The sequence below is a fragment of the Rhizophagus irregularis genome, chromosome 16, assembly GCF_026210795.1.
Source record: "Rhizophagus irregularis chromosome 16, complete sequence".
NCBI classification, from domain to species: domain Eukaryota; kingdom Fungi; phylum Glomeromycota; class Glomeromycetes; order Glomerales; family Glomeraceae; genus Rhizophagus; species Rhizophagus irregularis.
This window is the reverse complement of record NC_089444.1, coordinates 3,875,695-3,892,302: the sequence shown is the minus strand read 5'-3', so window position 1 is coordinate 3,892,302 and position 16,608 is coordinate 3,875,695. Positions and strand designations below refer to the sequence as shown.

General features: G+C 26.3%; 4 protein-coding genes across 4 annotated transcripts; 1 reads left to right on the top strand and 3 right to left on the bottom strand.

The window, feature by feature from the left end:
* Positions 1–1,103: 1,103 nt before the first annotated feature.
* Positions 1,104–2,526, top strand: OCT59_008529 (uncharacterized protein; the record flags this gene model as incomplete). Its single annotated transcript, XM_066142541.1, has 2 exons — positions 1,104–2,213; positions 2,287–2,526. 2 exons carry the CDS (start codon positions 1,104–1,106, stop codon positions 2,524–2,526), a joined length of 1,350 nt encoding a protein of 449 aa, XP_065999413.1.
* A 4,311-nt stretch (positions 2,527–6,837) lies between these two features.
* On the bottom strand, positions 6,838–7,232 carry OCT59_008528 (uncharacterized protein; the record flags this gene model as incomplete). Its single annotated transcript, XM_066142540.1, has 2 exons — positions 6,838–7,038; positions 7,209–7,232. The coding sequence occupies 2 exons, from the start codon at positions 7,230–7,232 to the stop codon at positions 6,838–6,840; spliced, it is 225 nt and encodes a 74-aa protein (XP_065999412.1).
* Positions 7,233–7,299: 67 nt separating this feature from the next.
* Positions 7,300–8,123, bottom strand: OCT59_008527 (uncharacterized protein; the record flags this gene model as incomplete). The annotated part of the gene is made up of 2 exons (XM_066142539.1): positions 7,300–7,517; positions 7,718–8,123. 2 exons carry the CDS (start codon positions 8,121–8,123, stop codon positions 7,300–7,302), a joined length of 624 nt encoding a protein of 207 aa, XP_065999411.1.
* A 5,104-nt stretch (positions 8,124–13,227) lies between these two features.
* On the bottom strand, positions 13,228–14,419 carry OCT59_008526 (uncharacterized protein; the record flags this gene model as incomplete). Its single annotated transcript, XM_066142538.1, has 8 exons — positions 13,228–13,298; positions 13,384–13,428; positions 13,500–13,559; positions 13,639–13,671; positions 13,762–13,773; positions 13,849–13,983; positions 14,167–14,307; positions 14,383–14,419. 8 exons carry the CDS (start codon positions 14,417–14,419, stop codon positions 13,228–13,230), a joined length of 534 nt encoding a protein of 177 aa, XP_065999410.1.
* Between the last annotated feature and the right edge of the window lie 2,189 nt (positions 14,420–16,608).

The following is a 16,608-nucleotide window of genomic DNA, read 5'->3' as shown; positions in this document are numbered from 1 at the left end:
CATATTGCGCTTCTGGTTCTGTGTTTGACTAATTTGATAAAAAAGAAAAAATTTTTAATAATTTATTTACTCGGTAAAACTATAGTAAAGCCGTCAATCAATAGTAAGTGTTTTAATTGCATAATTCTGATAATATATTTTTTTCGTGATAAGTATAACAGGAGGTAAGGTGTTTGCGTACAATCAGAAAAAAAAAATCATGAAAATCTTTCCTTATATAGTTAATTCCTGGTGGAAGGTATTACCTTTTTTGGGTGTTGACCGAAATTATCATAATTCCGGCCCTGAAAAAATGCGTACAACTAATAGTAATTTTTTTTGGCCGCCTTGAACCTTGCCTTTTTATGTATATTTCGGGGTCCTTGTATAACTTTTAATTCGTTTTTTGTTTAATTTTGTTTGAAGAAATTTTATCTTCTCAAGTTTTTTATATAAGAAAATTTTTCTATAATAACAAAATATTTCTAATTATTTCAAGATACATTTTTCATATTTGTAAAGAAGACGACGTATAGGAGTATTTTTGCCACGATTTTTTACATTGCGCCCATTGCGCACAATCGGAACGAACAGTGCCACTTTGAATTAATAATGTGGAAATAGATGATTTTTTTTTAAAAAAAAAAAAAAATCGTGTAATTGTAAATATGCCACATTTTTACATAATGGATTATGTTTTAGCTGGTTTTGAATAATTGGCTATCTTTACTTCACAGCCACATGAGTGGAAAAATGGCTTGGACAATTTAATCACATTATCATGTGATTTGTCAAACATATATCGATCTTGGAAATAATAATAAATCACGTGATGCAATTTTTTTGCTACTCTTTTTTTTTGTTATTATTATATAATATACGATGATATAACTTTCCTTTATTTTAAAATAAACGGAATAAATTAATAAAATTTTGGAATAAATGAAATTATTAAAATAGAAGTTTTTTGTGAAACAAATAGAATAAACATGCAGATCTACGTCATAATGCATTTTTGTCCTTCATGTAAAGTACTTTTAAGTAAAAACCGAATTTTCTGTACTAGGGAGAATTCTACAAGAATATTGAATTTTCCATACTCGTTCATACTGTAATATTACAAAATGGAGCTTGTAAAATTAAATAATGAAAATTCTTTTGATCCAACACCAAAATTAAAATCTAGTCCCGTACCAATTTCTTTTGTTTCATTTAATAAGAATGATAAAAATTGTATTCATTGTGGAGAAGAATATACAGAGACGATTATTAGATACCAAAAATATTGCAAAAAATGTTTATCGTATTATTTAACTAATATAACCGATAATAATATATACCTGGACGTATATTTATTCACAAAGGACTTAGAATGTAATGAACATGAAATAAGTAGAACAAAAGTACCACAAAATATTCAAGAATGCTGTAGAAATTGTCTAATAATATTATATTTTAAACAAATAATTTGGTTTTCTTTTCCTACTAATCATCCGGATTTGAGAATTTTATATGAAAACGTGATTAAAAGTGAAAAATATTGTAAACTATGTGGAAAATTATTATATCAAGGAATAGAGCATGATTTTATTAATAATCTTATATTATGTTCAAATTGTTATCTAATATCTATCGGTTATATAGAATCAACCTTAACTAAAAAACTTATTTCAATCATTTATTTACCATGGTGGGACGATAGAAGTACTTGTTATTGTCATGAACGACTAATATTTACATCAAATTGTCAAAAGTATTGTGAGAATTGTTTCACATTTTTTATTGGATGTAGATATTGTTTAACAACAAATGTTATTTTTAGAATTGCAAATCAATCACAATGTAAAAAATGCAAATCAGTATCAACTATTATACTAGACAGCAAAAAGTTTGTTAATTTTAACTGTGGGAACAGTGTTTTAAATGATTTTCTTGTTAGTATAAGATCATATCAATCTGAAATAGCTAAATTTACTGACTTTATAAAAAATATTGATAAATATTTCGTTCCAAACAAAATAATACGTAATAATTTTGAAATCCGTTACATTTTCCCAAGAAAATTAATGAAATATATTCCATATTCTCAATTTACGAATATAAAAAAAATAGCAGAAGGAGGATTTAGTATCGTATATCAAGCAACTTTGTTAGATGATTCAAAATATAATAAAACTATTATTTTAAAAAGATTTAAAAATACTCAATATGCTGAAGAATATTTTTTGAGAGAGGTAAATACTTTAAATGTTTAAAAATTCGTATTCATTTTATAAAAATTTTTAATTTTAATCTTGAAATTTATAGCTAAAGTCGTATCATGATAGTTATGCGGATAACGAAGATTATGGTATTACTATGGTGATTGAAACTTATGGTTTTACAAAAGATCCTCAATTAAATGGATTAGATAGTTATATATTAGTTATGGAATATGCTTCAGGAGGAGATTTACATAAGTATCTACAAAAGAACTTTACAAGAATTGATTGGCAAAAAAAACCAGATATACTACTTAATATCAAGAAACTCTCAAAAAAGCAATAAGAAATGGGGAAATTTTTTCGTATGAATATAATAGCGTATTTCTATATTTAATATTTCATTTATGTATATTTTTTTTACTATGCAACATTATTCGATTAGCTTTGGTTAAATGACTCATTTTCACAAAGTAAGAATTAAGACGAAGTTGAATCCATAAGGCACAGTTAAAAGGCTAAAATCATAAATAGATATAAAACCCTTAACGGTCAAAAGGACTTGACCAGATAATTAAATCATAACTTGAACCGACAAATTTCAGAAAGTGTATAAAATTTAGACTTAATCATAAAAGCGCATGAAAAATGTAGGATTTTGTAAAGCGTGCTAGATTTATATAATAAACTTTATGAAGAAATTCATGGTATTTTTGTAAAGTAAATTAATGCCAACAAAATGTTCGCTTTTCTCGTTTTTTATAGAGAAAAGAACAGGTTTTTATCCGGGTAATACCGGGTATACTCATATCTAATAAGAAGATAAACGGGTAATACCCGTTTTGGAGTCGGTAACACATTTTTTTGATTTGGGTATGAACCGGTATTGTCATGTGATCATCATGTGCCACTCCGAAATTGATCGATGTTGCAAATGTTTAACATGATTAACATGTCGGACATAATTAATATGCCGAACATGTCGAACCTAATTAACATGTTGGTTATGATCAACGTATTGAACATGTTAGTTATATTATACATAGTAGATATGTTAAATTTATTAGTATATGTATAATTTATTATAAATATAGGTCAATTATCTTGTAGTAAAGGAAGGGAATAAATAAAGTTTTTATTTTTAAGTTATAAAGTGACAGTTTTTATCAAGTGAAATCCTTTATTCGTGTTTGGAAGTATATGCCGACGTACAGCGCTATACAACACGTCTGATCGGATAATTTTTATACATTGTTTAATACATTGTCTAATTATACACTAATAACCTTCTGCTACCTAACCACATAAATTGCTTAATAAATTTAAGCGTAAAGAACTGATACAACAGTATGCTAAACCAAGAGGCCTTGGTTTTTGGTATTGCAAACCTTTTAGAGTAATGAAATGCTGATTGGGTTCATAAGTTTTCAGTACTTATAATTGTTAAATATAGTATACCTTTAGAAAAAATGTCTCATGTATCAATTCTAATTTTATAATGGCTCGATGCAGAAAAACGCGGCAACGACAATTTTATGGATTACTGCGGTTCAAAATAATTATTGACACCAAAAACCAAAATCTCACGTTTTCATATTATTAATTTAAAGTGGCTTAGCTCTTCAATAATAAATTTTAACATGGCGCAATGTAAAAAAAAATGTGGCAATAATGCTCTTGTACGCCTCCTTATTTTACTTACCTTCATCAAATAATATGATAAAATAAAAATAATTATTAATTTGAAAATACTGTCATTATAGAAAAATTTTCTATAACAAATTCACGAACAAAAAAAAAAAAATTTGGAATCATGCAATTAAAATATTTATTATTAATTTTTGTCTTTACTATTATTTTAGTGAGCAAATGAATTATTTTTTAAAAAATTCATCTTTTTTTTTATTAATATTAATATTTGATAATTATTAAAACAATTTCTTTTTAATAATAATTTAACTCATCATTAATGCAGATGCAAAACCCACAAGCAGAACCATAAGGTTCATATAAACGTGACGCAAATGCAGAACCATAAGCTGGTGGGTAATTATGAACGTGATGCCGCTTAAATAAAATATTTTGTAGCATTACGTAAATATGAATTTTAATAAATATTTTAATTAGTTTTTAATTTCAAAAGTAAAATTTGAGTTGTACTTTTTACCGAAAATGTTACAATCAATAAATAAAATGTATCTAATCAATTCCAATATTAGTATAATATATTAACCGACGTCATTAAAACCTTTGTATGATATAAATATCAATTACATTTACTTCGCTTTCGTTAATAATACTACAATCTTATAGATTACTGCGTTCGAAATAATTATTGATATAAAATCTCGCATTTTCACATTTATTATCAATTTTAAAGCGCCTCTGTTCTTCAATTTAGTTTGAAATATGTTATAAAAATATTTTTTTTTTTTCTTAAAAGAGTATTTATAAGAAAATTTATCTATAATAACAAATTCACGAATAAAAAATCTGGAATCATACAAATTTAAATATTTATTGTTAATTTCGTCTTTACAATTGTTTTAGCGAGTAAATAATCATTAAAAGAAAATTTTCTTTTTTTTATTAATATTAATATTAATTATTGAACTGAATTTTTTTAATAATAACTTAATTCATTATTGACGCAGAACCACAAATTGGATATAAACATAACGCAGATGCAGAAACACAACGTAAAAATAACGTGACGCGAATGCTTTTGTTTGGTATATTCATTACATATGTATAATATGTATAATATCGAAAATTTGCAACTTGAAAATATCTGTAAATATACAACTTTGTGTGATTTATACTTAAGATATAGTTTCAAATTATATGTATCTAAAAAAGTTGTGCATATCTGTACAAATAAGTAGTTTCAGTAACCTACACTTTAAAAAATTTAATGTGAGAAGTATTTATTGGCTGACTATATATGTATATATATGTTCGAGTGTTGACAAATATTTGTGGAACATATGAACCGCGACCTCTGGGTCACGGTCTCGTAATTGAGCAACTTTTTTGTATTACATAAAAATTTGCCCAGGTTATTTCGCATTTAGAAGTCTAAGTCAAGAATGATATAGTATCAGCTAAGTTGATAAGATATAGCTTATCCAGTTTCGTTTTTATTCATTTTCATAGATCTACAGTAACTCAAATCCAGTAAACTATTATTGTTCTAGTTTTCTTACATTTTTTCATGTTCTGTTAAAACGTTGGAAGAAAAATAATATTTAGTTGTTACATGTCCTCTGACTGATAAAGATTCTTTTCTCTCTGCGTAAAAAATGGTTTGAAGTGGAATCCATATTTCAAATTGAAATATCTCTAATTGTACTATAGATTGGTACTTTCTCAGTTATACATGGAAAAATTTTGTATGCGAATGAAACTGAATCCGAGTATCCTTAGTTTAGATAATTGCTAAAAAACGAAGTTATACACGAATTTGAAGATAATAGTGGAGGTCATTGGTAGAAGTGAGTAGATAATGAGAAAGTAATCATATCGCTACTCCATAACTCCGAATTCTTTATTGTAGAATGTTTATCAAATGGTTTACATGCCAATAATAAATTTATTTCGCTTGCAATTTTTTATTTATATTTTTTTTTCTATTATACAGTATATGTTTGAGAAAGTTTAAAAACTTAAGAAGTACTTGAGTATTTCTCATCTAATGATTTCCTTTAAAATAACTGCATATGCCTTTGTAAAATAACGCTCTAATGATGTTTCATCAATATATATAACGAGATCATTACCTTTTACAATTTCTAGGCTGTTTTGTATTGTTATCAGCTGCTAAATCGGGTAATGTGTAATGGATTAGAAGTCACCTTGAAAAATAAAACTTTCGTACATATCATCAAATTTTTGCCTCAGTTCATTACATTTTATTTCACTTTCAATATCCTTCGGGTATTACATTTGTTAATTTCTTATCCTCATTAATCTTTTTATCACTTAATTTTTCAGTGAGCATTTTTGCTAAATAAAGTCCAGTAAGTTTGTTCCAACTTTCCAATATAGATGCCATCTGGTGCATGAATTGACCAGGAATAAGCATATATTCTGAATATGTTGATTTATATAGAAAACTATCAGTAACATCCAAATCATTTTTCAATGCTTTATCAAGTCAAGAAAACATTTCTAAATTTCCATATGATTTAAACTTGATAACTGCTACTTTGGCCCATTCTGGTAGATTGGATTGATAAGATCTAAAATCTGTAAATCTTCCTATTGCAAGATATTGACATACGATGCCTTTAGAGGTATTTGAATTGTCTTTATAATAAGAAGATCGTCATAATTCACGTAAGAGAATCTTAATCAGCGTTTCAGTAGGACCCAGAAATATATATAAAAGGGTCAGGTTTGAGTTTGCGTATTTTGAAGCAAATATTTTTTCCATGGATTCACGATAGTGGCATCATGAAAATCTTTCCTTTTTGAGATAATTTTTGATAATTCCAGTCAGAATTTTATTATTTCCTAATATAGTAATCGACTGACATTATCATAATTCCGGCCCTGAAAAAATGCGTACAGCTCATAGTAAAAAATTTTTTTCATCACCTGACCCCTATATATATATTTCTGGGTCCTGTTTCAGTAGGTTGTTTATTTTAACAATCTATATTGCTAAAGGCTCCTTGACCATCCAAAATTTTTTATTTTCGTCATCTGATTTCAATGAAGTAATACCACAGTCGACGAATATTGCTGAATCATCATTTATTTCACTTTTAGATACGTAACCAACGCCTGAGATAATTTCCTGTCCACCATTGATTTGTGCCAAGGGGTAGTCACATGAACTAATATCCGGGAACTTCTTTTTGAGAAGAATAAAGGTAAAAAATGAGATTTCTACAAAGATGATATTTTTTTTTCTCCTATAGCATTTTTAGCATCATATATTGCGAAGGCTGATTCCTGATGAGTCAAGGCTCGCAAAATTACGATCCTTTGTTGGATCTATTTTAGTCGTATCTGGCGGCTTACATTCCATATACTCATAGCAATCATGTCGTTGTTCTAGTTTTGCCAGCACCAGAAACGGAATAAAGCAAATAGAAACTTTTGTAATTATTTATCAATTTTCCTTGCCGCTTTCAGTGGCATCTAGACGCATGTCCACATAGTTTAAACAACTAATTGGCATTTTATCTTTGGAGAAATGTCCAACGATATTTACTGTGAAACCAGGATAAAGTTTTTGTGATTTGTTAACAAGGATATTCTTGTCAAATTCTTCAAGCACCATCTTAAACGAAACAACTTTTAGTCGCTTTTGTTCTCTGTCAACGGATACTATAATTTAAAAAAGGTGAATGTTATCAACCATTAGTAGAAAAAGCGAAATATTCTAGTGATTTCTTGATGGCAAAAATATACCTGAATCTGCGGATTGTTTTTGTCCAGTAATTAAAAACAATTAAAAAAAAAAAATGACATCAAAATTATATTAGTTACTGCAAATTTCTTGTTCTAGAGGTAAAACATTAGAAGACATTTACCAGCAGCTTCGAGAATTTGTACAATGATGTGAATTGCCTCCCTAATGATTTTATTTTCTTCAAATTTTTTCTTAGTAAAATATTTGGTAAGTAAGTATCGAGGTTTCCATACGCTCGCCTCCAAGATATGTTTTAATGCCATTTTCGGAAGAAAATATTTTAAGACTATTTTTACTATTTTCAGCCATTTTACATCAACTTTCCAAAGTACTAGAGCGTTAGGTTTAATATTTTCATCATTCATTTGACAAAAGACAAGATACTTGATATGTGAAATTTTAATATCTCTAATTTTAGTATGGTTTCGACCGTTGATAACAATAATTTCTTTGCCAATATCAACCAAGAAAGATTTGTCAGAATTTTCGCCTAGAAGTAGACAATTTAATGACATTCGCATTTTGGAAAATAAATTTGTAAAGTTGATAAAAAAGAATTTTTAGAGAAAGAAGTATTTTTAAAAAGAAATTTTGAGGGTATACATATACTTGTAAGATTCATCTGCGGATTCATCATTACTAATATCTTGATCAGTGGCTTATAATGATGATATCAGTATTTCGAAATAAAATTATAAAAAAATCAAAAAATCAAAAAATCAAAAAATTTATGCAAAAGAAATGATTAATATGATGAGTATTTATTATTAAAAAAAGGTGACGCAATTTTTCGGTCATACGGTTGACCGACTTGACCGTATTTGATTAAGTATGGGAAATGTAATTATTTAATATAAGCTTAACTTCTTTCGGTATAATTTTCATCAATCCATATTTTTATATTATTTGTAGCTTTACAGATTTTTTTATTTTTATTTTTATTTTAACATAACGACAGAACAGAGGTACAACAAGTACGGTTGAGCTTTAATTACAATGAAGGCTTTTTTACGATTTGAAATTGACACAATAAATATATCTATCCTTTTTTTTATATTTGACGCATTAAAAAATATTTTAATAAAATATACAATATAAATTAAAATTAAAAATTATTAGTAAAAATTTATTAATTTTACTAAGCAATGTAATTTTTATAATATACATTGTTTACATCATTACATGATTAAATAAATAAAAAATCAAATCTACAAATTAAAAATCGTACATAATATTAAATTATTAAATTATATTCAGTAAAAACTCAATTAATAAAATAGAATAAAAGAAAATTTAAAATTACATAAAAGTTTGTATCCAAACATCAAAAAGTCACAAACACACTAGGATTCAAAAAAATAGTTTTCATAAATTCTATTTTCGCTTTAAACGTTTTGCAAGTAGTATTGATATAAATGAACGTCTTATCTATTTCATTAGGATTTCTGTAGAAAGTATTTTCATTTTCTACACGAAGATATTTAACCCAAGTTCTGCATTGTTCATTAGAGGAAGGTTAGTTTCAACCGCATTTTGCATTCTTGCATAAGAAATAAATGTTTCTCTGCGATCAAGTGATCACGTTCAACAATGCTCACCCCACGTTTAGAGTTAGTATATGTCATGTTTAGACAATAACTCTTTACACTTATATGGCTGAAACATACAGTAAATTTATGTAATTCAATTATTATTCGACAATTTTTTATGGTTAGGTCGCTCCAAACTTTCATTATATAATTGGTATATTAATTATATTCATATTATTCTGCAGGGAAATTTTCATCTGAAAATTAGTCCAAAGTTCTGTCAATCTCGAAACACTTGAAATATCAAAAGACTTCAGATTAATCGATCTACAATGGACATGATTAAATGAAATTTAAATGGGTGCATTTTTCTAGAACGATATCTATTGGTTTAATTGTAGTCTTCACAAAATATTTGTTGACCATTTCTTTGGTATATCATACGTCACTAATCTCACTAATCTGCGTTAATTACGTGGATCCGTGGATTCTGAGGATCTACTTTTTTTTAAATAATCGTCATGTTTATCGTCACGTTTTACACTCGTTTTACCTTTTTTGATTAAGCCAAACTTTATTTAATTTTTCCTCACTTTACTTTCAATTTAATCATCACAATCTTTATATATAGAATTTTCTCCCTTTGTAGCGAACTCGTTCTCGAGTTTAACCATTTTACACGACCTCTCATTTTTACAACATTTTATTATTAATTCCTAATTATTACTCTTTCAACATTTATTATTAGGTTTTCAGCGTTACCAGTAAATATCCTGTCTTTTTTCCTAAATTTGTAAAAAAAAAATTTAATTTCCGTATGAAAAGGGAACAAAGATCTCACGCAGATCATTCGATTTGGCGTGGTTTGTTGGTTATATAAGGAAATGATAGTCCGGAACTAAAAAAAAAATGTCTTAGCTTTATAAGTGTTTATTGTTTAAATAAATAATTCCTTTTGTATTATTAATTGAAGCATAAGATCTTCTGTGACGGGATAAATCTGGAAATACATTTGGTGAATAACAATTACCATAGTTGTATTTGTTGCTTAGTAAAAATCATATGAAAAAGATGGATGAAAAGAAGTAATTTCATTATTTTTTTTTTTAAAAAAAAACATTGTTAATTTTTATTTATTTCAACTTTAATAATTGAAGTAATTTTAATTCTTGATTAATATAATCATCATATAAAATCGTGAAGGAAAAATAAAAAAACAATTCACACACGTAATATGAATCACGTGACGTCGTGACGACCGGGACGTTACCAAATTTGGGGATCAAATAGTTTGTGTCACATCTTATATAACAAAACCATTTATTTCCAATTATGTTTAAAGTCGACTCAATTCAAAAATCTTCATAATAACATTCGCTTTTTGTAATACATAATCATCAAAATCATAAATATAAATATCAAACCAAGAATAAATCAAAATTTCCAATCCTAATCCAATTAAATTATTATCTAAATATAAAATTATTTTAAAAATGATTATTTTAAAATAATTAATAACAAAATAAAAACCATTTTCATCATAAATTTCAATTACAGTAGTAAAAATTTCAATAATAGTTTCAATAATCCATAAAAAAATATAAGAAATAATTATAATAAAAAAAGCATAAATAATACCAATTAAATAAAATATTGGAAAAAATATTATAAATATTAAAATTTTTAAAAAAATTGTTGATAAAAAAATTTCATAATTCATTAAAAATTCTTCAATTTGATCATGAAATGCTTGAATTGGTAAAGTGAAACAACAATAAATAATCATTACTATTAATGAAATTATTATCCAAAATATTATTATTATAATAAGTAATAAAAATATTATAATAAAATCAAAAATATTGATTATTTTATGAAATATAATTTCAAAAATAATTAATTTATAATTTTGAATTTTTTTTGAAATTTTAATAGAATTAAAATTCCAAAAATTTTTTATAAATTTTATAATTTTTATAAATATTTCAAATATTAAAATATCTTTTAATTCAATAGAATCATTAAAATATTGAATTAATGATGCAGTTGAAGAGAATAAATAAATTGGATATTCCGGTCTTAAAAAAATTGTTATTAATTGACGTATTAATATAATATTAATAATATATCCAATAAAAATTATGATACAAAGTGGAATATATAATAAAATAATTAAAGGTGAGAATAAAAATAAATAAATTCTTATTCTTAAATCAAGTTTCCCTTTAATAAAAATAAATGAATATAATTGATATATTGACGGTAAATACCAAATTAATGTGATCAAGAAATTTGATATTAAACTTAAGATGATTATAGGTATAAAATAAATAATTGATTCAATTATTATTAATATTGAAAAGCAAAATATTCTAATTATTTTTGTAATAGTCATTTTTTTTTTATTTGTTAATCATAATTTCAAAGCCATATTTATATTTTTTTTATTTATTCTAAATCAGGATGCTCTATAAAATTTTATACAGAATATTTGTATCACATTTCATTTGCAGTTTTTGTGGATCATCTGACCACATTTGGTGGATCATCCGGAATGTATACTGGATATTTAGATAGTTTATCCGAATAACAGGTTATCAACGAGATTTAACTGGATTGCTGAAATTCGGATGAAAAGTTTACCTTCTAACCGCCAAATAACCTTTCAGCCTTTGAAATTTAGTCGGGTGAAATAAAATATACCAGACCTACGCGGATTTTTAGAGCGGCTTGTAATTTTTTTTTTTGGTCGGTAACGCGCATCTCTTTATTAATTTATGATATCAGATATATATACATACAAAATACATACATAATAATATAACGCCTCGCTTTATACGAGACTGTATTAATACTATATATATATAACAAAGACTACTATGAAAATCGGACCAAGGCCGAAGCGCCCGGTATGGAGAGATTTTTGGTCCTTGACGCCATCAATTTCAATGTATTTCTTTCGTTTAATCTGTAATTTGTTCTTAATTGCACTTACATAATAAAGAAATGCGTTTACGAGTTGTCAAAAAAAAAAAAAGTCTACTATGAAAATCTATACTGTAGATGTTTAACTAATCATCTATTTTCTTCTTTCTCGGCTAAATAATAATAAACTATAACTAAGAAAAAAAAATTAATCTAATAGTAAGTTAAAAAGAAAAAACTATATTGAATTATGTAGCTATTTTAATCTTCATGAGTAAAAAAGGCAAATATTTTTCCAGGTGTCACGTTTACGTCATACAAAAAAGTAAAAATTAAAAATTCCGACTTGACCTTGTTTTGGACAAACTTCTGATACATAACGTATCACCGTTTTTGCATCATTTTCGTCCCAAACCAGCCTTCTCTACTTCTCTTTTTGTGTTTCTATGACGACACGTTGAAACTTTTCTCAGTCTTCTCGGTCGTTTGATATATTTATACGCTTGTTCCCATCTTTCTTTGCGATTGAACTTTTAGTTTTAGGCAACCTTGATGCGGACTTTGTGTTGGTTTCATTAAAAATTAGAATTTTCTCCGCCAACTTTCATAAATTCAATACTATATACGTGGACTATATAATATAATAATTTCATAAGATACTGTCTACTCAGCGGCTAAGCTCCTGATAGACATCAAGCAAAAGTTACAATAATTAAATTATAAAGGTTTCTATATTGATTTCGTGATTAATATAATTTAATTTAAGTAGAACTACAATAAGAATGATAAATATAAATGTGTTTGAATGCAAGTAAAACTTAAAAAAAAAAAAAAATGAAACGAAATTTTTCTACTACTAAAAAACTTAGATTAATAATAACAATTTTTTTTTGAAAAAAGTTTAAAATTTTGTCTTGTACCGCACCTTACTTCAATTTAGTGTTAATGAAAAGGTAAAGAATAAAGATTTAAATTTGAAAAAAAAGATAATTGAATTTGGATCAAAGAAGCCGATCAAGTAAGCCTTTGGTTAATGAAATTGATCGCAGTAAATAAGTTAAAAAGTATTGTACGCAAAAAAAAGCCCAGTGCAGGAATTGAATACGATTATGATACCGTAATTAAATTACTATTAATGATAAATACTTAAATACTTAATATTATAATTACGTTACTTTTTGGTGATATATAGCCATAGAGTATTAAGCTTAAAGATTTTTTTTTTTAATAATTTCTTGATGCCTATATAAATATGTGTGTATAAATGTTTAATTTGGTTTGAAAATGATTTAAAAAAATACACCAAAAAATGAATAATCAATCTTACTTTTAAATGATGTTTTCGGTTTACTTTTTGTTGTACCTGCATGTACTATAAATCATATTAGTTTTTTAAAATATAATCTTATTGGTAAAAAATAATAAGATAATGTAATTAATTACCTTGTTCAGGAATTTCTAATTCATCTTGATCATCAGGATGTAAATTTGGATCGACTTTATCTATTAAAATTAAATATTATAAAAAAGTTCGTTTTATAAGAAACAACAAGAATATTTAATGTAAAAATATACAACTTACCTTCATTTAATTTAAACAGTTCCTTATGAAATTCTTTAAATTTTAAATATATAAATATAAAATAATATTATTAGCATTTTAAATTATCATTTAATGATAATAAGTAAGAATAGGAATAGGTACCTTCTTGTTCCTCTGTTAAAAATATAAAAGAATATAATATTTAATATTTGCACAATTAAGAAATAAAAATAATAATAAATTCTTTACCTGGCGTCGCATTTTTTGGTTCCGGTAAGCCTTTAAATCCATTTTCACTTATAGTAGTATGGCTGCTTGATTGTAATGATTGTGAGTTGACATAAACATCCTTTTCATCAATTTTTAATTTTTCAAATACAGTTGCTAAAATAGGTCTTTTTGACGGGATTGCATCCAAGCATTGATTTATTAGTTCATGATATTCCAAATGATCTTCCAGCAAAATTTTTGGTCTCATTCCACTGAATACTTTCACCTTCAAATCACTATTATGCACATATCCATGGTACGGTATTTTTCCAGACGAGATTTCCAATAAAAGCATACCAAAACTATAGATGTCAGACTCGGGAGTACGTTGTCCTCCAAAAATAATTTCAGGTGCCATATAAGCGATGTTATTGTATTCATTTTTTGTTGAATCATCAACATCTCTTGGTAAATATCTTGGGAAAATCATTACTAAAACTTTTCGAACACAATGTTCACAAAACGATTCGAATGAATATTTTAATTTACAAATTTCACAAATCTTTTCTTCACCTTCACTAGATTTGTCTTGATTAGATGTGTATTGCATGTTTCAATCGTATCTCGTCCAATTCTGGCTGAAAAGAATAGTTTGTCTGAGAAACTTCAAACGAAAAGTGAAGATGAATCAAGTATATGATATAATTATGACAAGTGTCATTGAAGATGTAAGAATTTTTAAGATTTATCGAGATTTTAAATGAATCTTAAATAACAAATACTCACTTTATATTACATTCATCGATGTTTGTTTTTTTCCATTATTTAATTTATAATGAATGTTGGGCACTAGAACAGATGAGGAAAGTAAAGAATGATAAATGTCAAAAAAATTAAGGAGTTCGATAAAACAAACATCGATGAACGTAATACAAAGTAAGTTCTGTTGATGTGGTGTAATGATTTTATCATTCTTAAAGAACAATGTTCAAAGGCTTACGAACCAAAAAAAGTTAGACATAATTTTTTTATTTGGTTTCACGATTTTTCAAGCCTTTGATTAATCAATGAAATTAGGTTAGCGTATACCACATTGATATATAACCAAATTTGGATTAATTAAATAATTATTATTTTTTTCTATCTTTTAAATCAAAATAAAAAAAAAATTTCGTTAGATAACAAATTTATAAAACGATAATGTTTATAATCTTTATTATACATTGTAATACAAGATTTATTTGAAAGATTTCGCTAAAAGCGGTCAACAAAGAAATATCTTTGATCATCTTCTTTGTTAAATGAACATAATAGGGATCTTAGGTAGTACAAAAAGGTTCTTCCAAATTTTGACTGTACTATACTAAATTAGTAATATCGCACACGTAGGGAAAAGCTTTTGAAACGTACGTAATCGACTAATCGCATTGTAAATTGTTTTCGTAAATAAAATAATTTATTTTATTATTTTAAATTACTTGGTGTCCATTGTGTTGATAATGAATTTTTTTTTTATACTTCGTACAATTCATAAGATTATATATATATATATTTTAATATTTATTATAATAACGATAAATTATTAATATAATAATACTAGGAAACGGAAACCGTTTGCAAAAAAAGCTAAAACTGGTTTTATTGGAAGATCACGTGCAGACAAGAGAAGCTTCCTTGCGATTTTATTGGGCAATGTTCCCGTGACCAGAAAATTCTAGAAAAATTCAATTGTATGAAATATTTAGATTATTTTGACTTTATATTGAATAAGAATCTTTAAACTTGCTGTAATTGTAAAGTCTCAAACTCTCCTACTTGTCACTAATATACCTTTTTATTAGATTTTTCTTAGTTTAAAAGTTTTTTTTTTTTTGTATTAAAAAAAAAGAAAGTTTACGTAACTTTAACAAGTATTAAACACGAATGAATATGCGATAGATTAAGTTGTTGAACGATATTTAATTATAATAGCTTTTTAATGAATACAAAAATATGATGAAATTATATCTAGAGAGAAATCTTGAGAACTTCACGTGATGCATCATGAAAGATTATTTATTAATTTATAATAACTAATAAATAAACAAAATTCCAAGTATAAAAAAAAAAAAATACGCAATTACACAGAAACAACTTTTTTTTTCAAAATATTTGGATTTTCATTATTTCAGAAAGATTCTGTAGAATTTTCGATTTTATGGGTGATCGGCTAAACTTGTTTTAATTTTGCCCATGCAAAAATCATGCAATAAAATTTCTTGTATTTTCGCCATTTAGATTTAAAATGCAGATCATCTCTAAAAAGTAGTGCTCCTAACGGGTCGGGTTTTGAAGATATACCCGACCCGACCAAAGTGAAAAAGTCTTGACTCTAAACCTGACCCGAGTATAGTTCGACCAGATATCCCGGGTCTAAACCCGAATTTTCAAAGGAAAAAAAATAGCGACCACCATTTTTTCGGCATTATAATAAAACCTTAATGAAATTATAATAGATTTAATAGATTTGTAATATTATGAGGTTTGTTATCATTCATTTATTATAATTAATTAGTATTTGTTTAATAACTCGGGTCAACCGGGTCGGGTCATACGGGTCACCGGGTCATAAAAATTATTGAACCCGACCCGAGCTTTTAAGTCGGGTCGGGTCACATGACCCGGGTCGACCCGTTCCGTTAGGAACACTACTAAAAAGAACTCTCTCCTATCGATCCTTTAACAAAATTTTACGAAGGAAAAAAGACGGTTGAGACTTGAGAGTTATGAAGGTGCCATTTTTGTAGGAGTTTATGTTTT